The 26,691-nt window shown below is 36.5% G+C and overlaps 1 protein-coding gene across 3 annotated transcripts in view; it reads left to right on the top strand.

The window, feature by feature from the left end:
* The window catches only part of DCDC2 (doublecortin domain containing 2), a 204,545-nt gene that overhangs the window by 87,830 nt on the left and 90,024 nt on the right, over positions 1-26,691 (top strand). For all 3 annotated transcript variants that reach the window (XR_005010671.1, XM_036763243.1, XM_036763247.1), the window contains exon 8: positions 8,726-8,897. Coding sequence is in view for 2 of the 3 variants with exons in the window: in XM_036763243.1 (XP_036619138.1) it covers positions 8,726-8,897 (172 nt within the window). In the remaining variant the exon portion in view is untranslated. The remainder of the gene's footprint in view (positions 1-8,725; positions 8,898-26,691) is intronic.

Genomic DNA, 26,691 nt, shown 5'->3' with positions numbered 1-26,691 from the left:
GCTGCTAATGAGTGGGGAGCAACTCATGTAAGCTCCAGACTTCCTGAGTCCTGATGGCTCAGGAAAAATAAGGGTAAAGAAAAAATTTTAGAGGAAGTTGTGTATTGAGAAAGTTGCCACGAACTTGTCCTGGAAGCAGCCATCCTTATAGGTAATGTTGAGTGGAGTCAGAAAAATGTTCATTTACTAAACTAAGAACAAATAAATTTTGATTTTAGTTTAAAAAGGGAAAAAATGGTGAATGGATACTGTGAAATTTAAAACAGTAGGGTACAGTGAAAAGACTCCTAGATTAGCTATCAGAGACTTATATCCAAATGCCACTTTTACTTCTTACAATGCTGTGCCCTGTGGGCAACCTAATCAATCTCTCTGGACCTCAGTTGGATTTGGATTCGATTACCTCCAAAGAATCTTCAACCTCTAAATCTTTAAAAACTCATGAGATGAGGAATTCCCTGGCTGTCCAGGTTGTTACACTATAGAATGAAAGTGCCCTCTAGTGTTCATGATATGCAATATTTGAGAATTATTTAAAGACTTCCAGGTGCTGGATTTTCATTTTTTGTTCTTTATGCCTTAACATTTCACAGACTATAACATTTTTTTCAGACTTTATTTTTATGAAGATCAAGATTTTGGGTTACCAAAGGCTTACTCTGATGCTTCATTGTGTTATGGAGGTGTGGTACAGAGGGAGGTAGTGGCGTCCGATGGAAAGAGACCAAATTTGGAGTCATTACACCCGAGCTCAAATCCTGGGTCTGTAGCTTACTACCTTGTGTGACTTTGGGCAAATTACTTAACTTCTCTAAGCCTCAATTTTCACGTCTATAAAATGAGGGAATTGAACTAGTTGACCCCGAGGTCCCTTTTTCCCCCCTCAAAATCTGTAATCCTTTGATTCAAGTAGAATACGAAGTCTGAAAGGCCCTACTAAATGGAGAAGGTTTTAGAATAGATCCATGACAGAATATGCCTGATCTCCAATATGGCAGGTTGCTTACCAGGTGACATTTTTTTTATCACAGCAATCTTTGAAACTATCTGTTATGGTTTGGAGGGGTTGTAAAATCCATATCAGAGGATCACAGTTTTTTTGGAAGCATTAGAAAAATTTAGGGCACTATCTTAAGCACACTATAGAATTAAGCAATATGTAGCTTTAAAATGATAGTAAATTACTTTGAAAACATGTTAAGCTAAACTCTTCTTACTACTGTAAAAAAGATTTTTAACCTTATATTTATTGCTGAAGAAATTGAAGCCCAGTATAATTAAATTTTCTTGCCTGGTAATAGAGTCAAGGATAAGAAATCAGCATGCATGAGTCAGTGTTTAGCCTCCCGGGTCGCACTTTCTCCTTCTGTAAGCATCTGAAAATTGCACATTGTTAAGTCTGTTCAGTGAAGCAAAACTCATCTTGAAATTATTTTAAGCTTGAAATGACATAATACGATATAACCTTTTAAAAGTTCTGGTTAGAAAAAATATATGTTTGCCCTAGTAAACTAAAAGAAAAAAATATAAGCTAGGATAGACTCAACACAGCATAATGGTAAGATACATCAGGACTCAATGGAATATGACTATGAAATTACTATGAAAATCTGGCCACTGCAAAAAGTAGTGGTTTCCCAGGTGACTCTCAGTGAGCATTCTTTTGTTTTGATTTCTCTTTCTCATTTTTACACATGCTGACACATAAAGGCAGCTAGATGGTGGCATAGTGTATAGAGTGTTTCACTTGTAGTTAGGAAAAACCTAAGTTTGAATTCTTCCTCAGATATTGCTAGCTAACTGTGTGATCCTACACAAGTCACTTAAACTGTCAGCCTCAGTGTTCTCATCTGCAAAATGGAAACATTAATAGCAGCATCTTTTTCTTAGGGTTGTTGCAAGGATAAAAAGAGATAATATATGTAAATTTTGTAAATTTATAAATGTGTAAATAAATATATGTAAAATTTGCAAACTATAAAGCTACATATAATAATACTAATTGTATAAGGCTATGCTATATTAATGCATAATGTGTACATTATATGTTATACATATAATAATAAATATCATCATCATCATCATCTCTGGAATGTACTCTTTCCATACTCCTCCTGTTGAAATGCTTTTAGATATCTAATTCTGTTGCTAACTTCATAAAAGAAAAATTTTCCCAATAAAAGCATTCTCTCCCTCTTCAGATTTTTTTCACAGCATCTTTTCTGGATCCTTTTTCAATCCAATTCAATAAACTTTAAGTCCCACCAAGTATGAGGCATGCACCAGGCACTGGGGATAGAGAGACCTCAAAGTGCTTATGCACCAGTGTAATACAACACGTAAGGAGTGTTGGGGTAGGGCGAAGTAGTGTTCTTGAAAAACTTAAGGAAGGAGAGAATTTGTTTATCAGAGGGAACTGGGTGTCACAGGGGTGTCACAGGGGTGTCACAGGGGAGGTGGCATTGAAAAAAACTTTGCCTTAAAAGAAGGTAAGGATCCTAAAAGGTAGAGATGAGGGAGTTCATTTCAGGCCTGCATGACAGCATGGATAATGGAGTTGTCAAGCTGAGTTTGGGAAACAAGAGTCCAGTTTGATTGGAATGCATGAAGGGTCGGGGGGCTAATGTGAAATAAAACTAGCAAGGTAGGCTGGAGTCAGTGCCATCATGTTTTGTCTTATATCATATATTTATGTATATGCCTGTCACGGTTTAGTGGAAAGAGCATTGGATATATAGTGGAAAGAGCATTGGATATATATATATATATAATCTAAGGACATGAGTTGAAGGAGGAGATAGTGGTGGAAGGAATCTGAGTGATGTGAGATAAAGAGGAGGGAAGAAGAGAGTGAAAGCCCTCATTTTTTTCAGTGAAATTTGAAGGCAAGCTGAGAAGCTAGGGTGTAGAAGGAGCTTTGGGAGGTTTGAGCAAGGATGAAAAAGGTTCAGAAAAGGAGCTGTAATGTGTGGGATAGTGAATTGCTTCAGTGAAGGCCCGGTTGAAATTAGGTAACATAAATTTAACCTTTTGGGGTCTCATTTTCCTCCTCCATGAAATGGGATGTCAGATCAGATGATCTCTAAGGTTCCTTTCAAATCTAAATTTTTCTTCTCTATTAGACTGCAAGCTGCTTGAGGGACTCAGTCATTTTTATCTCTCCCCTACCTCCCCACTTCAGTCCAGTACCAAGAACTAATTTAACACCATATTTTATATTTGTTCTGACCAGGAAAGAGTTGAGTGGTACTTTTAACTTCCTAATCGTCAACACTATGCTTTTCTTTACATTTTTTTTCTTTTTTTAACATTCATTTTTTAAATAAAATTTTGAGTTTTGGCTTTTCTCTCTCTCCCTTTCTCTCTCTCCTCCCTCGGTAAGCATTTTGATATGTTATATATGTGCAATCATGTAAAACATATTTTCATATTAGTCATGTTATCGAAGAAGAAACAGAACAAAATGAAAAAAAAATGAAAAAAAATAAAGAAAGTGAAAATAGTGTACTTTGATTTGAATTCAGACTCCATCCGTTCTTTCTCTGTATATGGATAGAATTTCTCATCATCAGTCTTTTGAAATTGTCTTGGATCATTGTATTGCTGAGAAGAGCTAAGTCAATTACTATGCTTTTCTTAAAATACAGACTTGAATTTGCTTTTGTGGCTGCCATATCACACAGTTGACTAATATTGAGCTCACAGTTCCCTGCTTCTCTCATATACAGTTTCTGAAATTAATTTTACTTGAACTTAAAGATAGGATATCACATTTGTATCTGTTAAATTCCATCTCATTAGATTTGACACTTGTTCTCTAGTCTGTTAAGATCTTTTTGAATCCTAACCTCATCAACCAGTGTGTTTACTCTCCTTCCCAACTTATTTCAAATCTGATTATCATGGCATCTTCTATCTTTATCTTAGTCACTGAGAAAGGTATTAAATAGTACAGGGACAAGCACAAATCTCTGGATTTACTACAAATGGAGATATTCACTCAAGTGCTCTGTAACCCCAAAGCCTCATACACATACATATAAGCTACTATCACTGTAGGGGCTCTGAAATGTCTTTGAGCTCTAAGAAAAGTTAGTAACTGAAAATGCCTATAATCAGGCATGGCTGAAAAGGAAAGGGGGGGGGAGCAAATTATTCATCTTTGTTTTTATTGTACAGATAGTTCTCTTTATTCTGCTTACTTTGCATCAATTTATAAAGTCATCTCAGGTTTCTCTGAAACTGTCTCCTTCATCATTGCCTGCAGTGCAATAATATTCCATTGTATTTATATACTTCTGCAATATGTTGGTCTGTTTAGTCAGTTGCCATTTTTTCCTCTTCATCAGAATTGTTCCTCTTTGAGTTTTCAGGATATTTCTATTTCTCCTCGACTGACTTCCTTCTTAGAATTTTAAGCTGTGGGATCTTAGCTCTCTTTTTTTTTCTGAAGTCTCTGAAATCTGAGCTCTAGTATCAGAGAGTACATGTCAGGCTCATCTCTATATTATATTGTAAGAGGGAATAGTGACTTCTCAAGCTTTTCATCACTTCCACCCTAGAAACTAATTTATTCCTTATAAGTGAGAATTATATCTGTAGTAAAATTTCTCTTTGTTGTTTCCTATGATTTTTGAACCATAAAATTAAAATTAAGGCACATTAAGAAAGCTGCTCTGCTTTTGGCTTTTGATGTCTGAATAATTGAAGTCACTAATCTCTATGATATGGCTCTGTGCTAGACCTGAAATCTGTTTCCCAGTATTTCAACAAATCCTAGAGATTAACTAGGAAATCAAACTCATTACCTTACTTAGGGATTTCTAGTTATCTTCCTTGTCACTCATATTATGTACATCTGTGACATCTGAGACCATAGGTTTTTATTATTAGATAATTTTCTGGATCATGTTTCCTCTGAACAAAGGGCTGTTCTGCTATTCTTCTTCTCTATGGTATCTCACTTGGTGGCTATCAAGTTTTCTCTCTGCCCTTTCCTTTTCACTTATTCCTGAGCTTGAAGACATTTCAGAGTCCCTGGAAGGATAGATGGGCAGTTGGTGGTGCAGTGGATAGAGTGCCAGGCCTGGAGTCAGGAAGTTGTCTTCCTGAGTTCAAATCTGGCCTCAGACACTTACTAATTGTGTGACCCTGGGTAAGTCACTTAGTACTGTTTGCTTCTGTTTCCTCATCTTAAAATGAGTTGGAGAAGAAAATGGCAAATCACTTCAGTATCTTTGCCAAGAAAGCCCCAAATGGGGTCTTGAACAGTTGTACAGGACTGAAAAGTGACTAAACAACAACAAAGATGGATAAATAGTAGCTTATATGCATGTGTAGAGTGCTTTAGGGTTACATGTTATCTCATTTACAGAATCCCATCATCTAGATGAGGTAGGAACCTTAGAGATCATCTAATACAAACAGAACCCCTCATTTAATTCTCATTCTGACCTATGCCCTTTGATGAGAGATAGGCACAGTTTTCTCAGTGTGTTGGTTTTGGAGTCAGAGGAACTGAGTTCAAATTCTGCCACTGCTAATTGCTACCTTTGTGGCTTTAGATAAGTCATCTCTCTAGACTCCAGTTTTCTAATCTATAAAATGAGAGGATTAGAATTAATGATCCCTAAGTTTCCTTGAACCTATCAATTTGTGTTCCTTTGATCCTATAGCCTGTTTTCGCCCTTTTAGTAAGGAGATGTATGTCTTTCAGATGGTTATCACCTCAGATTCAACGTTCTTTCCATTACACCATACCTCTCAGAAATTGTAATTATTCTTAACAAGAACTAGAACTTTCTTTACTTCCCATTGCTCTAAAATAACAGCTGGGTGGTGCAGTGAATAGAGCACCAGGTCTGGAGTCAGGAAGATCTGAGTTCAAATTTGGCTTCAGATACTTACTAGCTTTGTGACCCTGAACAAGTCACTTAACCCCTATTTTCCCTAATTCCTCATCTATAAAATGGGGTCACACTGGAGAAAGGAATGGCAAACCAGTCCAATATCTTTGCTAAGAACCTCCATGGGGTCACGTAGAGTCAGAGATGAATGAACAACTGAACAATATTATGTGTACCTGCATGATTCTCCTCTTCTTCCTCCTGTTTCTTCCTTGTTCTTCATTTATGAGGAAACACTTTGCCTCTAGAACTGTGAAAGCATCACTTGATCCAAAGATTCCCATTCATCTTGTTCCAATTTTATTCCTAGCACAGAAACGTTTCACTGAATTCTTTACTTTAAAGTTGGTTCTCTAATCACTTGAGAAGGGGTTTTCCTTCTATCCAAACTATTTTACTCACTCTTGGCATATGTTACTTCTGGGCAAATTTCAGGATGGATAGAATTTTTAAAAACAGCCTGAAAAATAAGATGATAGAGCTTGTGGTTTTGAACCTAGTAATTATTTTTTTTGGTAGTTTTGAACCTGTAATTGTATTATTTTTTTTCTCCCTCGGCATTGTAGCTCATAGCTGTGGAACATTCAGAAAACTTGAGTATTCATTAATGCAATAATTAAACTTTGCTTAATTTAATTAATAATTAAATAGAGTGCAATCAGAATGGCAGGTATAAAAATGTTTTACACTTGGATGGGTTTTGGTGTTAATAAACATGCATAATTCTTTTTCTCATGGATTATGGAATTCTAAAGCTGTGAATTTTTCCCTTCTTAATTGTGTAAGTAGCTAAAACCCAGTTAAATATTTCTAGGTTGTTGAGCAGACACATTTATAAGGAGCTATAATATAATATAATATGACCCAGGATGATTTGTTTGTCTCATTCTAAAACACTTACTTCTAAATTCCAGTGTAGTTATACAGATGTTACATAGACATTGTGAAGATTCCAGTGACTTTGGGCATGGCTGGTGATGGGATTGGTTGGGCAGTTATCAATTCACTTGAATGAGTTATTCTAGGAAGTAGTGGTTAAATCTCAAAACTGGGCACCTGAGAGTTGTTTTTCTGAGCCTTTTCACCTGTCATTGCAGGAATTATATTTCTGTTATCTATTTGGTTGTTCCTTGTCAGCCACCAGGGCTCAGGACTGCCATGGGAATTAAATGTGGAGCCTTCAGTGGTTTCCACAAATGTGGCTCGCCAGGAGTGGTGTGTGTGTAATGGTTATGAGTTATGTTGCATTCCTAGCTAATCTCAGTGGCTATGGCACTGCCCAGATGTAGTGATGAAAACTTCCTAAATGTTTGTGACCTTTACCTCTGGGTTCCCAGTGGCATCCAGCAACCAGAGGCCACAACCAAAGTGCTCTGTATTGAATTGGGAGGGAAGGCGATAAGGCAATCATCTTTCTCCCTTCCTATTGCTACTAGGAAGGATGAGTGAAAGTTGAGTGATGTTTCTCCCAACTTCTGGCACTTCAGATGGGTATTGAACTGTTTCTTTAGTGGTTGTCCTGGGTTTATGATTCAGAGATTGTGCTAATCGTAATTCTAGAAAGGAGATTAGCGATCTTTTACAAGGGTTGTAGGTATGTGAATACACAAGAGAGTATCTTTACATATTTGCAATAGTACTAGTAGTAGTGATAATGATGGTGCAAAGGTCTGGACCTGTGATTTCGTTGGAATAGGGAACACTCAGGTGAGAAAACTCCTATTAAGGTAGGTTTAGCACCTCCTCTGCAATTTAAAGTCTTAGAATGTTGCCTAGAGCACTGAGAAATTAAGGGACTCATCCAACATTATGCAGCTGTATATATCAGAGGCAGAATTTGAACCCAGTTTTCTCTGGCTTCTGGGCCAGCTCTCACTACACTATTTTGCTGCACAATGTTAATGATGGTGAGGAGGACAGCTAATGTTTCTACAACACTTTAAGTTTTCAGTGCTTTTCACATGTATTAATCCTCTCATTTTATCCTCCCAACAACCCTGTGAGATAAGGACTACAGATATTGTTAATGCCCATCTTGCAGATGACAAAACCAAGGCTCAAAGAGGTCAGCTTTGTCACACAACCAGTGCCAGAGGCAGAATTTGAAGCTTGGTTTCTCCTGACCCAGAAGCTCAGCTTTCTTTCTTTCCTATCATGGTGCTTCTCTAGTAAGGGTATATTTTTCACACCTCACCAAAACTTTTTGAAAATTAGCTGAGATTATTGCAAGATTTATACTATTCAGAATCTGTGCCTATATTGACTTTTTCTTTTCTCCATGAATTGTGATTATATCGAATCTTTTCCCCCTTACATTGGGCCAGGAGTGCATTTATTTTTCTGTATATGGAAAAAAGAAAGTTATGGTGGCTACACAATTTAAAATCTGATAAATATAATAGGATCATAGATTTGGAGTTGGATGGGGATCTAGCCATTTATTTGTATAATATAATAGCTCACATCTGTATATAGCACATTAAAATTTACAAATTTCTTTTCTCAGACATTTATGAGGTATAGATATTAGTTATCCCTATTTTTAAAGATGAGAAAGCTGAGGCTAAGAGAGTTAAGTTAATTTGCACAAGACCATGCAGCTTATAAATGTCAGAGTCAAGATTCAAAGCCACTTCTGGTAATCTTTCCATTAAACAACATGACCTCTCTCTTAAGGTAGGTATAAAATCAAAAGTAATGGAAGGAGATTCTAGCCTTTTTTTGGCCTTTCTTGTACCTAGTAAATATTGTCTCTTGTGGGAAGTCATTCTTAGTTTGCAGTTAATCAGTAAGAAGAATCCATTTCTCTTTCCATTTAGGGAAATGATCGTCAGTCCAAGTCAACTATTGGTTCCAGTGACAACTCATCCCCTCTGCCTCCTAAGAGAAGGGGAAAGAAGGAGGAAGTTTTGAATTCAGAAAAACCTGGTAAAGTGACACAAAATACAAACCCAAAGACTCCACCAACTGTGGTAACACCACCAAACAATGGTAAGCTCCATGTTTCTGCTAGTGTTCACTCAGCTTGGTTGTATAGACCATGGCCCTAAGAAGCCAAGGATAAGAATTCAATCTTTATGTGGACAAATCAGTGTCTACTCTGTAACATGACAACAAACTGTATATGTACATATATATATATATATACACATACATAAATATATACATGTTTGAAATATGATAAGTTATGGGAGGCATTCATAGAGTTTCTGGCCTTTTGCATTTAGTTAAAACCAATCAACTTTTATTAAGCATGTCCTGTGTGCCAGATGTTGTGCTGGGGGAAACTACCTTTAGATAAGACAGAGTCTTGTCTTTATGGAGCTTATAGTCTAACTACTGACCCTGAAGGGTGTTGGCTTTTTATTTTTTAAAAATCTCTATTTTTAAGTAGGTATATGTGGCATTGTGAAATCACTTGTTTTGAGTCTGAGTGGTTCCCTGTATGGTGATGTACAGTATCTATATATGTATGGATAGTGTATAGATATATCATATACATAGTGATACATACTATCTTAGTAACAGTAATAATTGGTACAGCAGTTCCTCACTTGTACATTTTTATCAAATTCTGTAGGCTGTTCGTTCTCTCTCTATCTCCATCTACCACCCCCAACACATAGGCTTGGCTATTTATACAGCAATTTTCCCATAAAGATGTATTTGTTAGAGCTTTATGAATCCAAGTGTGTGAGTGTGTGTGTATACAAACCTAGCTGGATCTTAGGTCATATACACCTCAACTATTTATGGAGCTTCTGTCAGAGTTTAAGATGCTGCAGAACTCAGAGGCAGGTGGGTCTTCTCATACTACTCCCCCCACCCCAACTACTACCACTACTGGGGTGGTTGTGGGGAGAAATATGTTTTTATGGTTCAATGGGTATATTTAGGGGGAAGTAGTCTCAATATTGGCATCTATCTATCTGTTTTCATGGTTAGAGAAACCATGCTGTGAGAACAGTCCCTACCAGTGTGGAAAGAGTGCTGATGGCTTCAATGAGTACATTTAAGAGTACATGACAATGAATGTTGAGTTGGAGTGCTTGAGTGAGAAGAGAGTTCCAGCTGGAGTGTGCTATTAATGAGCCAGTGTCTAGAAGTGACTTCAAGAGAGTAAGGACATTGGAGACTGAGAGGAGACCTTGACTCAACTTTGAGAGTGACCAGAGAAGGAGAATGATGTGAAAAAAAGGGAGGGTGGAATGTGCAGGGAATGTATGGGGTAGATATAGGTATGTAACCTGTTTGACAGCTCTTTTGGAAGTTCCAGGGAAGTGCAGAGTATACCAATATTGAGTTTAGGATGATAAAAAGCTTTAATATAGATTCTGGCTAGGACTGCATGGGCTTCTGAGCTCCCTGTTGCTTCTGTACTTGGAAGAATGCTTAGGGGTAGGGGCTTAAAAAGGGCAGGAGATTAGGTGACCTTGGACCCTGGTAACTTGACAGATTTTAATAAAGTTTGAAATAAAAAGAATTTTTTGGTCAACCCTGAGTTAATCAGAAGTTTTAATAAAATAGAACACTTGATTTCTTAAAGGATTCTGATTAGTGAAGGCTTTATTATATTAATCATATGTGAAAAATACGCAAGCCTCAAAAATACCTTAGAGTAAATCCCAAACCCCTCCCTCCCTCCCTCCTCCTTCCCCTCCCTCCCTTCTTTCCTTTCTCCCTTCCTTCCTTTCTTGATTCCTTCATTCATTTGTTCCTTCCTTCCTTCCTTCCTTCCCTCCTTCCTTGTCTTTTTTGCATATGTAGTATTTATATCTTATTCCTAGAGTTTTTGACTCAAAATTAGTTTTCTGGTCCTTATTTTTAATTCATTTTAGAAAATGCTGCATCTTTACTAAATTGAACTTTGGAAACAAGTGTAAGACTTTTTTTTCTTTTCTTTTTCATTTTTTTGCAGGCTGTGGGATAGAATAGGATTTTTAGAGCTGGAAGGTAACAATAGAGGTTATCTAGGCCAACCTCCTCATTTTACATGTACCTGCCTGGGATCCCTGTGATTAATTATGTTTCATAGTGATAACTAGTTGTCAGAAATTCATCCTTTGCTACTATGCACACCATTCAGCACCAGAGGGCACTCAGTGGCAGCTACCAAGCTTTCTGGTTCTGAGGAAGCTGCTGCATCTCTCTCTTTAATTGTGGATGGCTATGCTTACTCCACTGATCTAGGATAGACTTCTGTGGAAAAAACCTTTCAACCTTCCAACTGCATGGAAAATTTCCCTTCATCCTTTATGCCCTTATGTGCTTCATTGATTTACCTTTAAGTCAAGGACGTAATACAATAAACATTCCATTAGATTAAATCAAGGGTAATAAAAGAAGAATCATTAGTCAGCATGTTGCATAGACATATACCATACATTCTATTAGAACTCTGGACTCAACTGCTCCCAAGGCAAGAAGCCCATTCAGAGGTGGAACCAGTCTTTTCCTCTTTCCCAACCCAGGGATGAGAGTGAATTTTAAAGTTCACTTGATCCCATTCAAGAGCTGAATAAAAAAGGTTTTTTCTACTCACAGATTTAGTTTCTGAAGTGAGACCTCCCTGATGTAATGCAAGAAATGGAGAACACCTTGAACAACTCTTCATAGGATGGTATTGCCTGAGCAATCAGGGTAGTACCAGGTGCCAGGGCATTTGTTGTTAGTAGATAAGTCATGTCAGACTCTTTGTGACCACCTGGACCATTCCCTCCAATGCTGTCATAGGGGTTTTCTTGGCAAAGATCCTGGAGTGGTTTGCCGTTTCCTTGTCCAGTGAATTAAGGCAAATGGAGGTTAAGTGACTTGCTCAGGGTCATACAGCTAGTATGTGTTTGAGTTTGGATTTGAACTTAGGTCTTCCTGACTCCATGCCCAGCACTTTCTACACTGAGCCTTCTAGCTGCCTCGAGGTACAGATTTTAATTTCTATACTTGTCTTCTCCCCACGTCTCTGCCCCTTTAGTCTTTGGAAAAATTGTGTTGCACTGCCCTCAAAAGAAAGGCACTGGTTGCCTGCTATTAGATTCTTTTCAAATCAGAAGGAAGGGAGGGTAGGTCACTCATTCCCTTTTGAGGAAGCTAGGTGCCACAGTGCATTGAGTGCTGGACTTGGTCAGGAAGATCTGAGTTCAAAGCTTGCCTCAGAACCTCACTGATTATTGCATGATCTTGGGCAATTTACTTAACCCCTCTCAGCTTCCTCATCTTCAGTTTCCTCATCTGTAAGGTGGGGGAATCAATAGCACCTACCTTACAGAATTGTTGGGAGATGATGTGTGTGTGTGTGTGTGTGTGTGTGTGTGTGTGTATGTGTATGTGTATGTGTATACATACATATAGCTTTGTAAATCCGAAATGCTGTATAAATGCTATTATTATTATCAATAATGCTATAAATGCTATTATTATTATCAATAATAGTAATAATAACCATCTTACTACCCAATCTTTTTGAAAAGCCTTTCCTCTCACTCGTATCTTGTATACAAGTGTGTTCTACCTAGTAAGTATGTCTCCCTTGGCTATCCGTATCAAGGAGCTTGAGTTCTGCCTGCATAAAGGTAAGGAAAACAAGGAAGTGGGGAGAGGTCAAGTGATTTGCTCTATGCCAAACAAGGTAGCAAGTAGTGGCGCTGGCATTCAAATTCAAGTTTTCATCTCCCATCCCAATGTCCTTCCTGCCACACCAGGTGCCTTCTTGTTGTGGGATTCAGATCAATTCATCAAACCTTTATTGACTACCTAGGCACTGTGCTAGGCATGATAAAACTCTTAAGCAGAAACATAAATTCTAAAAATGTTTTCCTCTGGAGGACAGAGACCCTTGTTAAAATTTCCATTATGGGATTTTTAACTTTGCAAAAGCCAAACATGAACACTCATAAGTAGCTTGTGTCTAGTTGTTATAACAATGGCAAAAGAATATTTAAAATTCAAGCAAGATTGTCTCCAACAGTCACATTTTTATAATACCATTTAGGAAAAGGTGGAAGTCAGTAGTTGATCCCTTCCTTTCCCCTGGAGAACCCTGCAGCTACTTATGCAAAGGACCCTTTTAAAATTGGAGCTTTTCCAAGGAATTTTCATACATAGATGATTCTTGTATTTCAACTTCCAGCTCTTATTATTATGCAATAGTTATGTTATGCAATATTAAGACTTGGAATTTCTTTTGTGAAAAGGTTCTTAGGGCTCAGGATACTTGTAACAGCCTAACATAAGAGGGTTTGGTATCTTTGATTTGTATGTATGTTAAGGAGCTGGGAAAGAATATTTCCTATCATTTCATCTCAGTGAGGTATATAATATGGAAAATGAAATATAACTATCTTTTATATCTCTCATAGGAAAAAGTGAATGTTTCGCATAGCTTGCAGACATAAATAATATCAGTAGATACACTTTAACATATTAGCCTGTGTTTTGAATACTTGGAAATTGAGTTTTCCCACACACAGATCTTTCAGATTGATTCTGGAGGAGAAACTTTCTAGGACGTTATTTAGTTTGTTAAGATATCCAGTATATATTTTTCTTATTCCTATAAATGCATTATTAAAACTTCTTTTGCTGTTGTGCTTTCTGTTTTAAAAATCAAACACAAAAGTATGTGCATAATAATAGCTAACATTTATATAGGCTTGTAAAACATTAACAATTATTATCTCATTTTACTTTCATAATAACCCTGGAAGAAGGTACTTAAAATTGTCCTCATTTTACAGGATAAACCGAGGCAGATGATGACTGCCCTGAACTACCCTGTAGGAAGGTTTGAACTCAGGTCTTCCTGATTTTATCTAGCACACTGTCCGCAGCACCACTTAGCTGCCAGCTAGCTGAATATTGATTCTCATTCTCAAAAGTACATTTAAATATTGATGTCTCAGAGGCTTATTATTCTTATGAAAGAAGGAAACAAAATGAAACTGAGTGGATATTGAAGACAAAAAGCTTGTATGGTACTTTTACTTCCAGTATTTCAGTACTTCAGAGGATGTGGGATTTCCTCAATATGAGAGTTCCCTCCAATAATGGGGATTGCCATCCATCCACATCTCCTCATTTTGTCAAGTGCTTGTCCATTTTCTCCCACAAATCTCTGACTACTCAACATACTAGTCCTTTATCTACATCTTTTTAACATTATAGAGGTGGCAGTACAATACTTTGGTATTACCTTGCCTATACTGTGTAACTGTGCGGATGAGCCTGGATTCATGCAAACAATCCCAATAGAGTGCCAACCCTAGATAGGTTCTGCCATGATAGAAAGTACCTGTGACAGATTGGGTTTGCAGTTTAAGAACTACCCATGCTGAGTGTAGAAAATTCTTCACTGGTAGGTTAGTCACTAGATGAGGAATCATGGTGTAAACCATGAAAGAAAGTCATGTGACAGTGGGTAAAAATGTATGGATTGATCTTGATAAAAATCTAAAGGCTCTTTCATTGTTAAAAGACTGCTTTTGAAATTTTCTGCATTAAAACAACCCGTTCAATTTTAATTTGAAAAGAGAAAATTTCATTGATAGTGTGAATATTGTTGCATGAATTTTCTCTGGGTCCTGACTAGCTACTGCCAGTAAATAAACCAGGACAGCATAAAGACAGACTGGAAAACTGTAGTTTATTTACTCGCTCAGGAGTGTGACACAACCCACAAGCAGTTGATGGAAATGTGTGTCCAATAATTCGGCAGGTGATGTTTATATATTCTCCCTTCCGAGCTACTTGAGCCAGAGACAGTAACAAAAGGGATGTGCAGTTTGGTCAGAGCAAATAGAGCATTTAGATGGAAAAGGTATTATACCAAAAGAGGATGCTTAAATTGTTACTAAGAAAAGAGAATGTGTCCTTGTTTTGTTGTTGAGTTGTTTCAGTCTAGTCCCCTTTTTTGTGATTCCATTTGGGGTTTTGTTGGCAAAGATACTGGAGTAGTTTGCCATTTTGTAGATGAGGAAACTGAGGCAAAGAGGGAGAAGTGACTTACCCAAAATCATATAGCTAGCAAGTATCTGAGGCCAGATTTGAACTTTGGAAGATGTCAACTCCAAGCTCTGCACTTTATCCTTCTAGTTCCCACAGTCAGTCACACTACAAACCCCATTCCTCCCCCTAACAAACACACACACACACACACCCCAAAAAACAAAAAAACAAACCAAAAACAATAACAGTGCATTCTTTATCAGTCAGTCAATAAACATTTGTAAAGGCACATCAGATAGAATTAAGAGAAGGGGACAACTTCCTAGAACAAAGTCCTCTTGATTCCTATTTTGTAGTCATTGAGAGATTAGGAGGAAGAAAGATGAAAGAGAAGTTTGCTTTAAGCTATCCTAACCTGGCAAATAGGGCAGCTAGGTGGTGCCAGATAGAGAGCTGGGCTTGGAAGTAAAGACGACTTGAATTCAAATCCTGCCTCAGACACTTACTAGCTGTGTAACCCTGGGCACACCATTTAACCCTGTTTGCCTCAGTTTCCTCATCTGTAAAATAAGCTGGAGAAGGAAATGGTAAACTACTCCAGTATCTTGCCAAGAAACAGGGTCACAAAGAGTTGGACACAACTGAAATGACTGAACAATAACAATAACAAAAAACCTGGCAAATATAGAACAAAATGGAGTTACGTTGATTTTTAGCAAAACACTTTTAGCTTGTATAAAAAAAATCCTCTTTCAAAAATTGGTGTGACCATTAATTCATAAATCAGGTTTTTGTGACTTTGTATTGAATTCGGCCATGGTATAGAGTCCTGAACTGAGTTTAAGGAGAATTAGGAAAGAAGACGTGGGTTGAAATCTTGGCCCTGATTCTTACTAGCTCTGTACCCTTAGATAAGTCACCTTGTAAAAATAGGAATAATGACATTTGTACTACCCACTTCACATGGGTATGAGGAATAAAATTCTTTAACTAAAGTATTAATTTGTATTGATATCATCCATATAGTATCAATTACTTATATAATTTTATTTGTACCTTTTTAACTTGAAAAAGAACTATAGTCTTTGATTGATATTCAAGTTGTGTTCCAGCAGTTTAAGTAAATAGGTTGTTTGTAGCTCAGGATGCATTCTCTTGTGGAAACAGGGTTGTATATAATCCTGTGATTCTGAGTCTGTCCTTAAAATTGAAATACATCAATACCAGTAGGGTTAAAAAACCGGTCACTGTGTGGAGTGGTGTTTCTGTGGGGAAAATGCATGTAAGAGTTTCAATTTAGGAGGCCAGGATTACATCCCCACCCACCTAGCTGTGGGACCAGTAGTGGAGAACTTCCTTTTTTCCTTACCTTTCTCTCCCCCCATCCCCTTTAACCTAGTAGGCTTAGGATCCTCCTAGCTCCTAGCCCTATACCGTATCACCAAAGTTAGGCACCTGACGCCTAGAAGTGTAGAAATTGGAGGAGAGATGGCATCCTCAGGGTGTAATGTGAATGGGGTATAGGGATATATTTGAAACTTGATGATGGGAACTCATCTTATAGTTATGGGAGGTCATCAGTAAGGTACTTCAGGTAAGTATCTCCAGTCACTAAAATCTTCTTTTTCATCTCTGTACCCCCTCAGCTCTTGATATAGATTAACAACTCCCTCCCCTCTCCCCCAACATTTTTTCTCCCCTTCCACTGTCCCCAGGGAATTGGCTTGTTTGTGTCCTTTTTATTGATGGCACAGATTACTTTCAACCACAATTTCTTTCCTTCTCAGCCCACTGCTGAACAGAAGAAACCAGACTCAGAGTTTGTTTCCTATTCCCTTGACCCAAAAGAACACAGGCTTCTGTGATTTCCTAAGAGTTTTGCTGCTAGCAATAGCAGGAACTGGAGGGAAAAAGGTTTCCTCTGACGCCACTCCTTTCTTATTTTCTCTAAGACCTCTTAAGTCTTATACGGGTGCTAATGGCATATCAATGCACAACAGGATTGAAACAAAATTCATTTGCATGTCAGATTTAGTGTGTTTCTAGTGGGAAATGTGTTGGCTGTGCAATCAGGAGTACTTGGGTTCAATCCTACCTCTTACAGTTATTAGTTATCTGACCATGGCTAAGTCATTTGACCTCTTTCAAGCTGCAGTTTTTGTGTCTGTTTGTTAAGTGGTATTAATCATATTTGCAGTACCTACTTCACGAGATTGTGAAGAGACTCAAATGCGGTAACAGATGTAAAGTGCTTCACAAACCTTGAAACATTGCATAAATCTCAATTATCATCGTTGTCATTATCATCTTGAGAGGAATAGTAGACCCAGGATTTCTTACTGGGCATATCATCACCTGTCTTTGAATTTTGCATTCTGAGATGAACTGGAGAAAGACTGCCTATTGGCTGTGGATGAAGAAATGGGAAGGAAGAGGGGCTTTAGAGGATTTTGTTGTTCAGTCATATCCTACTCTTTGTGACCTTACTTGGGGTTTTCTTGGCAAAGACACTGGAATGGTTTGCCATTTTTTTCTCCAGCTCGTTTTACAGATGAGGAAACTGAGGCAAACAGGGTTAAGTGACTTGCCCGGTGTCACACAGCTAGTAATTGTCTGAGGCCAAATTTGAATTCAGGAAGATGATTCTTCCTGACTTTAGGCTCAACACTCTATCTACTTTACCACTAGCTGCCACCTTTAGGGGATTTTTGTCCTTTCCCTATGCCTTCCCATCACTTACTTAGTCCTACCATTTCAGATCCCCCCCCCCAACCAACCCTAGAGTAAAGTGGAAAATGGAGAGAGGCTAGGGGGTGGGGTTTGGGTTTGGTGGCCATTATTTGCCTGTGAGAGGGAGAGGGAAGAGAGAAGAGAATGCTAATCAGTGGCAGCAGGGAGAGAAGTTGAGTTACAGTGACCTTCCCTCCAGATATTTGTTTACAAAGGAAATCCTTAAGTCAGCTTCTGTGGAAACTGCTTGTGTAAAGAATAATTTCACTTACGGAATTAGTGTTACAAATGCAGTGTTTATTTTGTGACCACCCCCATTGCTGCATTCAGATATCTGCCGGACTTTTTTGTGCTGCTGCATGGTACACACACACACAGATTTAATGAGCAGATGAGCAGTGCTGGTAACAGTCTGTAGATGGCATCCTGTATCTTATTTTCTTTGTTTTGTTGACTTTGTTTCTCTCTGGAAGGGTAAAGCAGCTGAACATTGACATATTTCTTCAGGGAAACAAATCCTATTTTCTCTTGGTAAGCCAAGACATAATGTGAGACTGGGTGGTGATTGATGAAGCTGGGTGTGAAATGCATTTTTTAGTGTTACATTTAAATACCAACCTGGCTGGCCAGCGCACATTTTGTGATATTTTCCCCTGCTAGCTACAGTATCATACGATTATTTCAGAAATGACACTGGCTACAGTTTTCAGTGCAACTAAATCAGTAACGATCATGTTGAATTATCATTCAGATAATTGAGCAGAGTCATCCATATGTTTGGTGTTTTGTATTTGCCATGAAATTACTACTATATATATTTTTAGTACCTCAACACTAGGAGTCCATCAATTTGGCAAGCTATCCAAGATATGAAGGAGGGGACAGAGAAAATAGCTTACACTACAGTTCTTTAGCTTAAATTAAAATGACAGTACCATTAAAAAAATCACATATTAACATGGATTAAAAATAAAGGTTTATCTGTTTTTGAAGGTTATACAGATGTACAGATATACATTCCTCAAGGAATACAGAGTTTTTATCTAGTAATGTGCTTTTGATGCAAAATATTCCTTTTTTTCCTTGACTATTCTACTGATTTTGAGTTGTTTGCCATAACAGTAAAAGTGGAAGAGTTCCAAGCAGAAGTTCAAATTCTGATAAGTAGTTAAAAAAAGTTAATGCCTTTCCGCTAAATGAGTTCCCTGACTCATTCTTGTATCTGCCAAGGAAAGATGGTAGTAGACTGAGAGACAATTGAACAGAGTAGAAAATTACTGGATTTGCAATTATAGCCCTTGCTTTGGATCTAACTACTTATGTGCCAATGGGCAAGTACCCTAATCCCTTTAGGTCTCAGTTTCTTCATCTGAAAAGTTAGGGCATTACACTAGATTGAAGGTTTCTAAAACTGAGCTCTGTAAGACCTGGTGTCCCACAAGATTGTCCAAAGGGTTCTGTAAACTCAGAAGTGGTAACAACTGACAAGCATACACAAATAGGCCTTTTTTTGTTATCCGTATAGTAACTGAGGCAATGTGTATATGTAGTTGGTGTGGAGAAACACTGAAGATTGGTGAAAATCTATTGTATGACCAAAAGTTGGCATATTGTAAATTGTAAATGCCCAATAATAGATGAAACATAATTGGCTAATTATGTTTTGGGGGAATATAGACAAAATAACTGCCATCCATTTATACTCATTAAAAAACTACACATAAGTATTTATCAGTGTTCATTATGAATAATTGGGTAAATTTGGGAAGCTTGAGGAGAAAGCAAAGTATTATTTTTATTGTTGTTGTTAAATGAAGATTTGATTTTTTAAAATCCCTAAATGAAATTTGAGCATCGAATCCCTAACAAGAAGAAATGCAAATATACTAATAGGCACCTCCAACTTGAATTTGCTTTTAAAGATCCTGATTTTGCAATGGTTATTACATTACCAAATGTTAAATAGCAGTTTGGTGGTTCTGATAATACTAAAAGTGTTTACAAATAAAATACAGCAAATTCAAAGCAAAGCTCTCCAATGTTTTAAACAAAAATATGATGACCTGAAGCAATACTACAAAATCTGACCTTGTGTAAGTAAGTAATAAGATGAAAATTATTGTGAGATAATCTTACACAGTGAGGTATTACACAGAAATGATAAAAAAAATCATTGATACTGATATGATGTTGTTAAATTTGGAATAGATTTGGAACTTCTATTCTGAAAAGATATATATTTTTTAAAAGCCATATGTTATTTAGTACCATTATTTTAAAGAATTTTTTGGTGTTCTTTTAAAAAAGATTTTACTGATATCTTTTTTTTCTATTGTCTTGATTTACCCCATGCTTGCCCTTTCCCCTTACTTTCCCACAAGACCATTCCTTATAACAAAGTTTTTTTTTAAAAGAGCAAAAAAGAGAAAGAGAAAAATATTTAAAAACAACTAACACATTAAAAACAGTCTGATGATGTATACAATGTCAAATACTCAAGGAACTCATCCTCAACAAAGGAGTTGGGAAAGTGTCTTCACATATCTCTTCTTTGGGGCTAAACTTGTTCTTTATCATTTTTCAACATTCAGTTTTGATTGTTTGTGGTTGTTGTTTCTTTGTTCTTTACATTTACATTGTTTTGGACATTGTATATATTGCTTTCTTCACTCTGCATCAGATCGTATAAATCCGTGTTTCTCTCTATAGGCCATATTCGTTGTTGCTCACAGCGCAATGATATTCAGTTACCTTCATGTACCACACTTTGTTTAGCTATTTCTCCAATTGCTGGGTATCTGCTTTGTTTCCTGTTCTTTGTTGCCACAGAAAATACTGCTACATTTTTTTGGTGTATATGGACATATGTATGGTGTGTATGTGTGTGTGTGTGTGTATACATGTATATGTGTATATATACATATATGTATATGTATATATATATATGTATATAAAATATATATTGTCAGTGACTCCTTAGATATATTTTTAATAGTAGACTATCTAGATATGGACATTTCAGTAAAATTTATTTGCATATTCCAATTCCAAAATGGCTGTAACAATTCACTGCTCTAACCTGCAAAGCATTAGTGTACCTCTTCCCTTAACTCCTATAGAATAGACTGTTCCCATCATTGGTCATCATTGTCCATATGACAATAAATTAAACAAATCTCAGCCTTGGAATTGAAATTCTGGAATTTTCTTTCATATTGTTCCTAATAGTATGCAATTTTTCTTTGGGAAACTGCATACATCCTTTGGCTTTTAGTTTTATTTATTTCTATTAGTTGTTTGTATATCTTGAATATTAAACACTCATCAGAGATATTTAATGCAAATTTTTTCCCAGCCAGAAAACCAATATTATCTATCAAACCAGTTGTTATCATTATCATTGTTCATTCAAAATAGTCTCCTGTAGTTTTGTTTAAAGTGAAAGATTCCATCACAGAAAGAAATTGGGAACTGTTGAATTAAATAACCTTTAAAGTCATTTCCAATTCTAACATTTTTATGGGCAATGGAAAGGCTTCAACATATTACAAACCAAGAATTTTGCAAGAGAAGTAGTATAAATTATATAATCAAAGAGAAGTATGATCAGAAAAAAGGTGATTGGATCATGTGGTGAGATTCAAGAATGACTGTCGATTCAGAACTAAGGGAAGCCCTGTGGCATGATGGTTGGACAGCCTATGAAAGATTTAGTGGGAGCACATGAACAATACTTACATGGGATAGATAGGCATGAATTTATCACAATCTGGATCTTTGTAGGGAGTATACAAAAAGACGAAATTACAGATGCAATCGAAATATTGAACCAAGTATCCTAGGTACTGTGACATTCTGTTTTTGTTTAAGCTTTGACAAGCATTGTATTTGTTTCTTTATTTAGCATAGCTCCCAGCTTGCTCTCACTTAAATGTGAATGATAGTTCTCATGAAACCTATGATATTTAGGATCTTGAATCTTCCTAAATGATATGTCACAGGTGCAGTACTGGTAAAAGAGTTTGTGAATATTATGATCTTGCTTGGATGATTTCCCCTTAAGCAGTCATGCTCTTGAGCTTTGTAATAGATTCAACCAGCAAATTGTTTTTCAGCAGAGCCTCAAGCATAAAGCCTTACTGTAATACATCTTAGAAATCACAGTATTGTGAGGGCTTTGGAATCTGAGCATCTCTGGTTCACTCCATGGAACAGTATTTAGGCAGAGTCATGTTTGCCAGTGAAAACGTCATCTGAAGTTAAAAATAAAAACACATTTTGTTCATGTTAACCTTTAGATTAGCCTTGCTCTAATCCTCTAAAGAGGTTGTCTGGTAGAATCTTGGGTACCAAAAGAAAGGAACGCATGAAAAAGCAAGAGGATTTGAGCAATTTGATGGTTTCTACTGATAAACTCAAGTAGGACTGTGATTTATTAATGCCCATTGCAGCCATAACAAACGGTGTCAGACAACTACAATTCTTTCATTCCTATATTGATTATAACTTTCTACCCCCTTGCCCACTACATTATTTATTCACATAGGTTCAATTCCATTACAATGAATACTCCAACACAAGAATCTCTTTAAAATATATAGATTTTCACGCTTGACTGCAGCGCCCATTTATTGAAGTAATATTTTGTCCAGCAAAATTCCCATTTAACAAAGAATCAAAGAATCACAAAATTTCATAAGTGGAAGGCAAGGGCACAAACATTAATTAAACACTGTATTAAGTGCTTTCCAGATTATTTCATTTAATCCTCACAACAGTTGTATGTAATAGGTACTATTATTTCCCCCATTTTCCTTGAGAAAACTGAGGTAGAGATCAGTTAAGTGACTTGCTCAGGGTCACATAGTTAGGAAGTGTCTAAGACTAGATTTGAACTCACATCTTCTGACTTCCAGCCCACCACTCTATCTACTTTTCCACCTAGCTGCCTAGGAGGTACCTTGGAGGACCTTGAGGTTATCTCAGGGATCACTTCTATAACATCCTTGACAAATGGGCAGCTGAGCTCTTGGAGACTACCAGGGATGGGATACCAACTTCATCCATCCATACATCCATTCATTGATATGTGTGTAGGGTGTGTGTGTGTGTGTGTGTGTGTGTGTGTGTATGTGCGTGTGTGTGTATGTGTGTGTGTATAGGTAACTAGGTGGCATAGTGTCCCATAGTCCAGAACACTGGACTTAGAGTCAGGAAAACCCGAGTTAGAATTCTGTTTGAGACACTAGCTGTGTGACTTTGGCCAAGTCACTTGACCTTGCTTAGGTACCATTTTCTTATATGGAAAATGGGAATAATAAAAGCATCTACCTCCCAGGGTTGTTGTGAGGATCACATGAGATAATATATGTAGAGTGCTTTGTAAACCTTAGAGTGCTGTAGAAAGTTAACTTTTATTATTATATTCTGTATTATACTCATACATGTGCATATTTGTCTTCCCAGATAGGATATAAAATCTTTATTATCAGGGACTGTTTCAATTTTATCTTGGCATTCCCAATTCCTAGCACATAGTACATATTTAATAGATGCTTACTGATTGTCATGCAGCTTTTGCTTCAATATCTCCGATGAAAAAACCTCTACAGCTTTCTGAGATAGCCCATTCCCCTAGTGAATATGCCTATGGTCAAATTTAGTTTCTGGGCCAGAATGTTATAACCTCTAATAGGTTCCTTCTTGTAGTATTATTTGATACTATATGACTCCTAAGAAGTAGGTAGTAGTTTTCAGGTTTGATGAATTTTGGGGCTCTCCCTTTTGTGTCTCAGGTATGTAACTCTCAGAAAACAACCCACTCCCTGATTGTTGCCCTTCGGCAAGGAATAGTTTGAACACTCGCTTGGAAGTCATTGAAATGAAATCTGTCTGATGTTACCAAAAGCCATATTTTGCTATCAGTTTTAGTACTAAGAGATTAAAGAATTATAGGTTTCCTGAATATTAGTGATATAAATGTCTCATTCTGAGCAGTGTAGTATTGAAGTGCAACATTTAGAAGGATTAATTCGATATCCCACAGAAACATTTAATTCACACAATAGAGAAAGAAAGGCATTCTTATAGAGTCAGTATAGAGTGAAAGTAAATTTAATGGATTTCTTTTTTTCACCAATTTTCTTTAACATTTTTATTTAAAGTTTTGAATGTCAAATTCTATCTCTTACTTCCTCCTTCCCTTCCCCCCTCCCTGATATGGTAAGCAATCTGATATAGGTTATACAAGTGCAATTATGTAAAACATTTCCATATTAGTCATTTTGTATAAGAATATGCGAATAAAAGAAAAAAATGAAAGAAAGAAAGTGAAAACTAGCATGCTTCAGTCTGTATTCAATCAATATCAGTTCTTTCTCTGGAGGCGGATAATATGCTTCATCATTAATCGTTTGGGATTGTCTTGGATCATTGTATTGCTGAGAATAGCTAAGTCATTCACAGTTCTTCATTGAACAATATTGCTGTTACTTTGTACTACATTCTTCTAGTTCTGTTCACTTCACTATGCATCAGTTCATATAAGTCTTCTCAGGTTTTTCTGAAATCATCCTGCTTGTCATTTCTTACAGCACAATAATATTCCATTACAATCATATACCACAGCTTGTTTAGCCATTCCCCAATTGATGGGCATCCCTTTGATTGCCAATTCTTAGCCACCACAAAAAGAACTGCTATAAATATTTTTGTATGAACAATTCCTTTCCCCTTTTTTGGATATCTTTGGGATATACACCTAGCAGCGGTATTGCTGGATCAAAGGGAATGCACAGTTTTATGGCCTTTTGGGCAAAGTTCCAAATTGCTCTCCAGAATAGTTAGATCAGTCTACAACTCTGCCAACAGTGTATTAGTGTCCCAGTTTTCCCACATCCGCTCCAACATCCAACATTTTTTTTTTTGTTACATTAGCTACTCCGATAGGTGCGAGGTGAAATTTGCATTTCTCTGATCAATAATGATTTAGAGCATTTTTTCATATGACTATAGGTAGCTTTGGTTTCTTTGTCTGAAAACTGCCTGTTCATATCCTTTGACCATTTATCAATTGGGGCATGACTTATATTTTTATAAATTTGATTTAGTTCTCTATGTATTTGAGAAATAAGCCCTTTATCAGAGATAATTGTTGAAAGTGTTTTTCTCCATTTTCTGCTTTCCTTATAATTTTGGTTGCATTGGTTTTGTTTGTGCAAGAACTTTTAAATTTTATATAATCAAAATTATCTGTTTTACATTTTGTAATTCTCTCTATATCTTCTTTGGTCCTAAATTCTTCCCTTATCCATAAATCTGACAGATAAACTATTCCATGTGCTCTTAATTTGCTTATGGTATTACCCTTTATGTGTAAATCATGTAATTCCCCTTTATGTGTAAATCATGTACCCATTTTGACCTTATCTTGGTATATAATGTCAGATGGTGGTCTGTACCTAGTTTCTGCCATACTGTTTTCCAGTTTTCTCAGGAGTTTTTGTCAAATAATGAGTTTTTGTTCCAAAAGCTTGGATCTTGGGGCTTATCATATACTAGATTACTGTGGTCATTTATTATAATGTAATTTGTACCTAATCTCCACTCAGTCTTCCAGTGATCCACCACTCTATTTCTTAGCCAGTACCAGATTGTTTTGATAATTACAACTTTATAATATAGTTTGAGATCTGGTATGGCTAGACTACCTTCTTTTGCAATTTTTTTCCATTGATTCCCTCGATATCCTTCAGCTTTTGTTCTTCCAGATGAATTTTGTTATTATTTTATCTAGCTCTATAAAATGATTTTTGTCAGTTTGATTGGTATGGCACTGAATAAATAGATTAGTTTAGGTAGAATTGTCATTTTTATTATATTGACTCAGTCCATCTATGAGCAATTAATATTTTTCCAATTGTTTAGATCTAACTTTATTTGTGAGAAAAGTGTTTTATAGTTGTGTTCGTATAGTTCCTGGGTTTGTCTTGGCAGACAGGTTCCCAAGTATTTCATATAGTCTGCAATTATTTTTAATGGGATTTCTCTATCTATCTCTTGTTGCTGGACTTTGTTGGTAATACATAGAAATGCTGATGATTTATGTGTATTTATTTTGTATCCTGAAACTTTGCTAAAGTTTTTAATACTTTCAAGTAGTTTTTTAGTTGATTCTCTAGGACTTTCTAAGTATAACATATCATCTGCAAAGAGTGATAGTTTTGTTTTCTCACTGCCTATTCTAATTTGTTTTTCTCCTTTCTTCTCTTATTGCTATAGATAACATTTCTAGTACAATATTAAATGATAGATATAATAACGGTCATTCTTGCTTCACTCCTAATCTTATTGGGAAGGCTTCTAGCTTATCCCTATTACAGATAACACTTGCTGATGGTTTTAGATAAATATTATTTATCAGTTTAAGGAACATTCCCTTTATTCCTTTGCTCTCTAGTTTTTTAATAGGAATGGGTACTGTATTTTGTTAAAGGCTCTTTCTGTATCTATTGAGATAATCATATGATTTCTGTTGGTTTTGTTATTGATATGGTTGGTTTTGCCAATGTTGAATCAGCCCTGCATTCCTGGTACAAATCCCACCTGGTCATATAATGGATTTCTTAGGAATCAGTTTTTCCTTATGGATTAGGGAAAACACTAACATGCCATTTGTTTTCACAAATAGTATTTTGTAACATTTTGTGGGGACACATATCTAGGTATAACCACTGAGGTTAATACAGAAGATGAGCCTGATGTAGAATAGTACAAGCTAGCTGTACTCTTTTGAAAAATCTTTATTTTGGATTTTATATAGTATTTTATAAGTTTTTTAAACAAATATCTTTAGCTGGTAAATACTTCTCTCCCAGCAATTTTGTAGGTAAAAGAATAAGAGAATGAATGAATGAAAAATATTGTATCAAGTACTGTACTAATCAGTGGGGATAAATACACATTCATGCATATATACATGTATATGTATGTGTATGTGTATATGCATATGTATGAAAGCAAAACTGTCACTAACATTAAGGAGCTTACATTCTAGTAGTAAACGCTAATACACATAAGGGAAAGGAGGTCAGGAAAGGGCGTGTTGTTTTGGGAA

The sequence above is a fragment of the Trichosurus vulpecula genome, chromosome 1 (assembly GCF_011100635.1).
Source record: "Trichosurus vulpecula isolate mTriVul1 chromosome 1, mTriVul1.pri, whole genome shotgun sequence".
NCBI classification, from domain to species: domain Eukaryota; kingdom Metazoa; phylum Chordata; class Mammalia; order Diprotodontia; family Phalangeridae; genus Trichosurus; species Trichosurus vulpecula.
The sequence above is the reverse complement of the archived record's forward strand: the minus strand, read 5'-3'. Positions and strand labels throughout refer to the sequence as shown.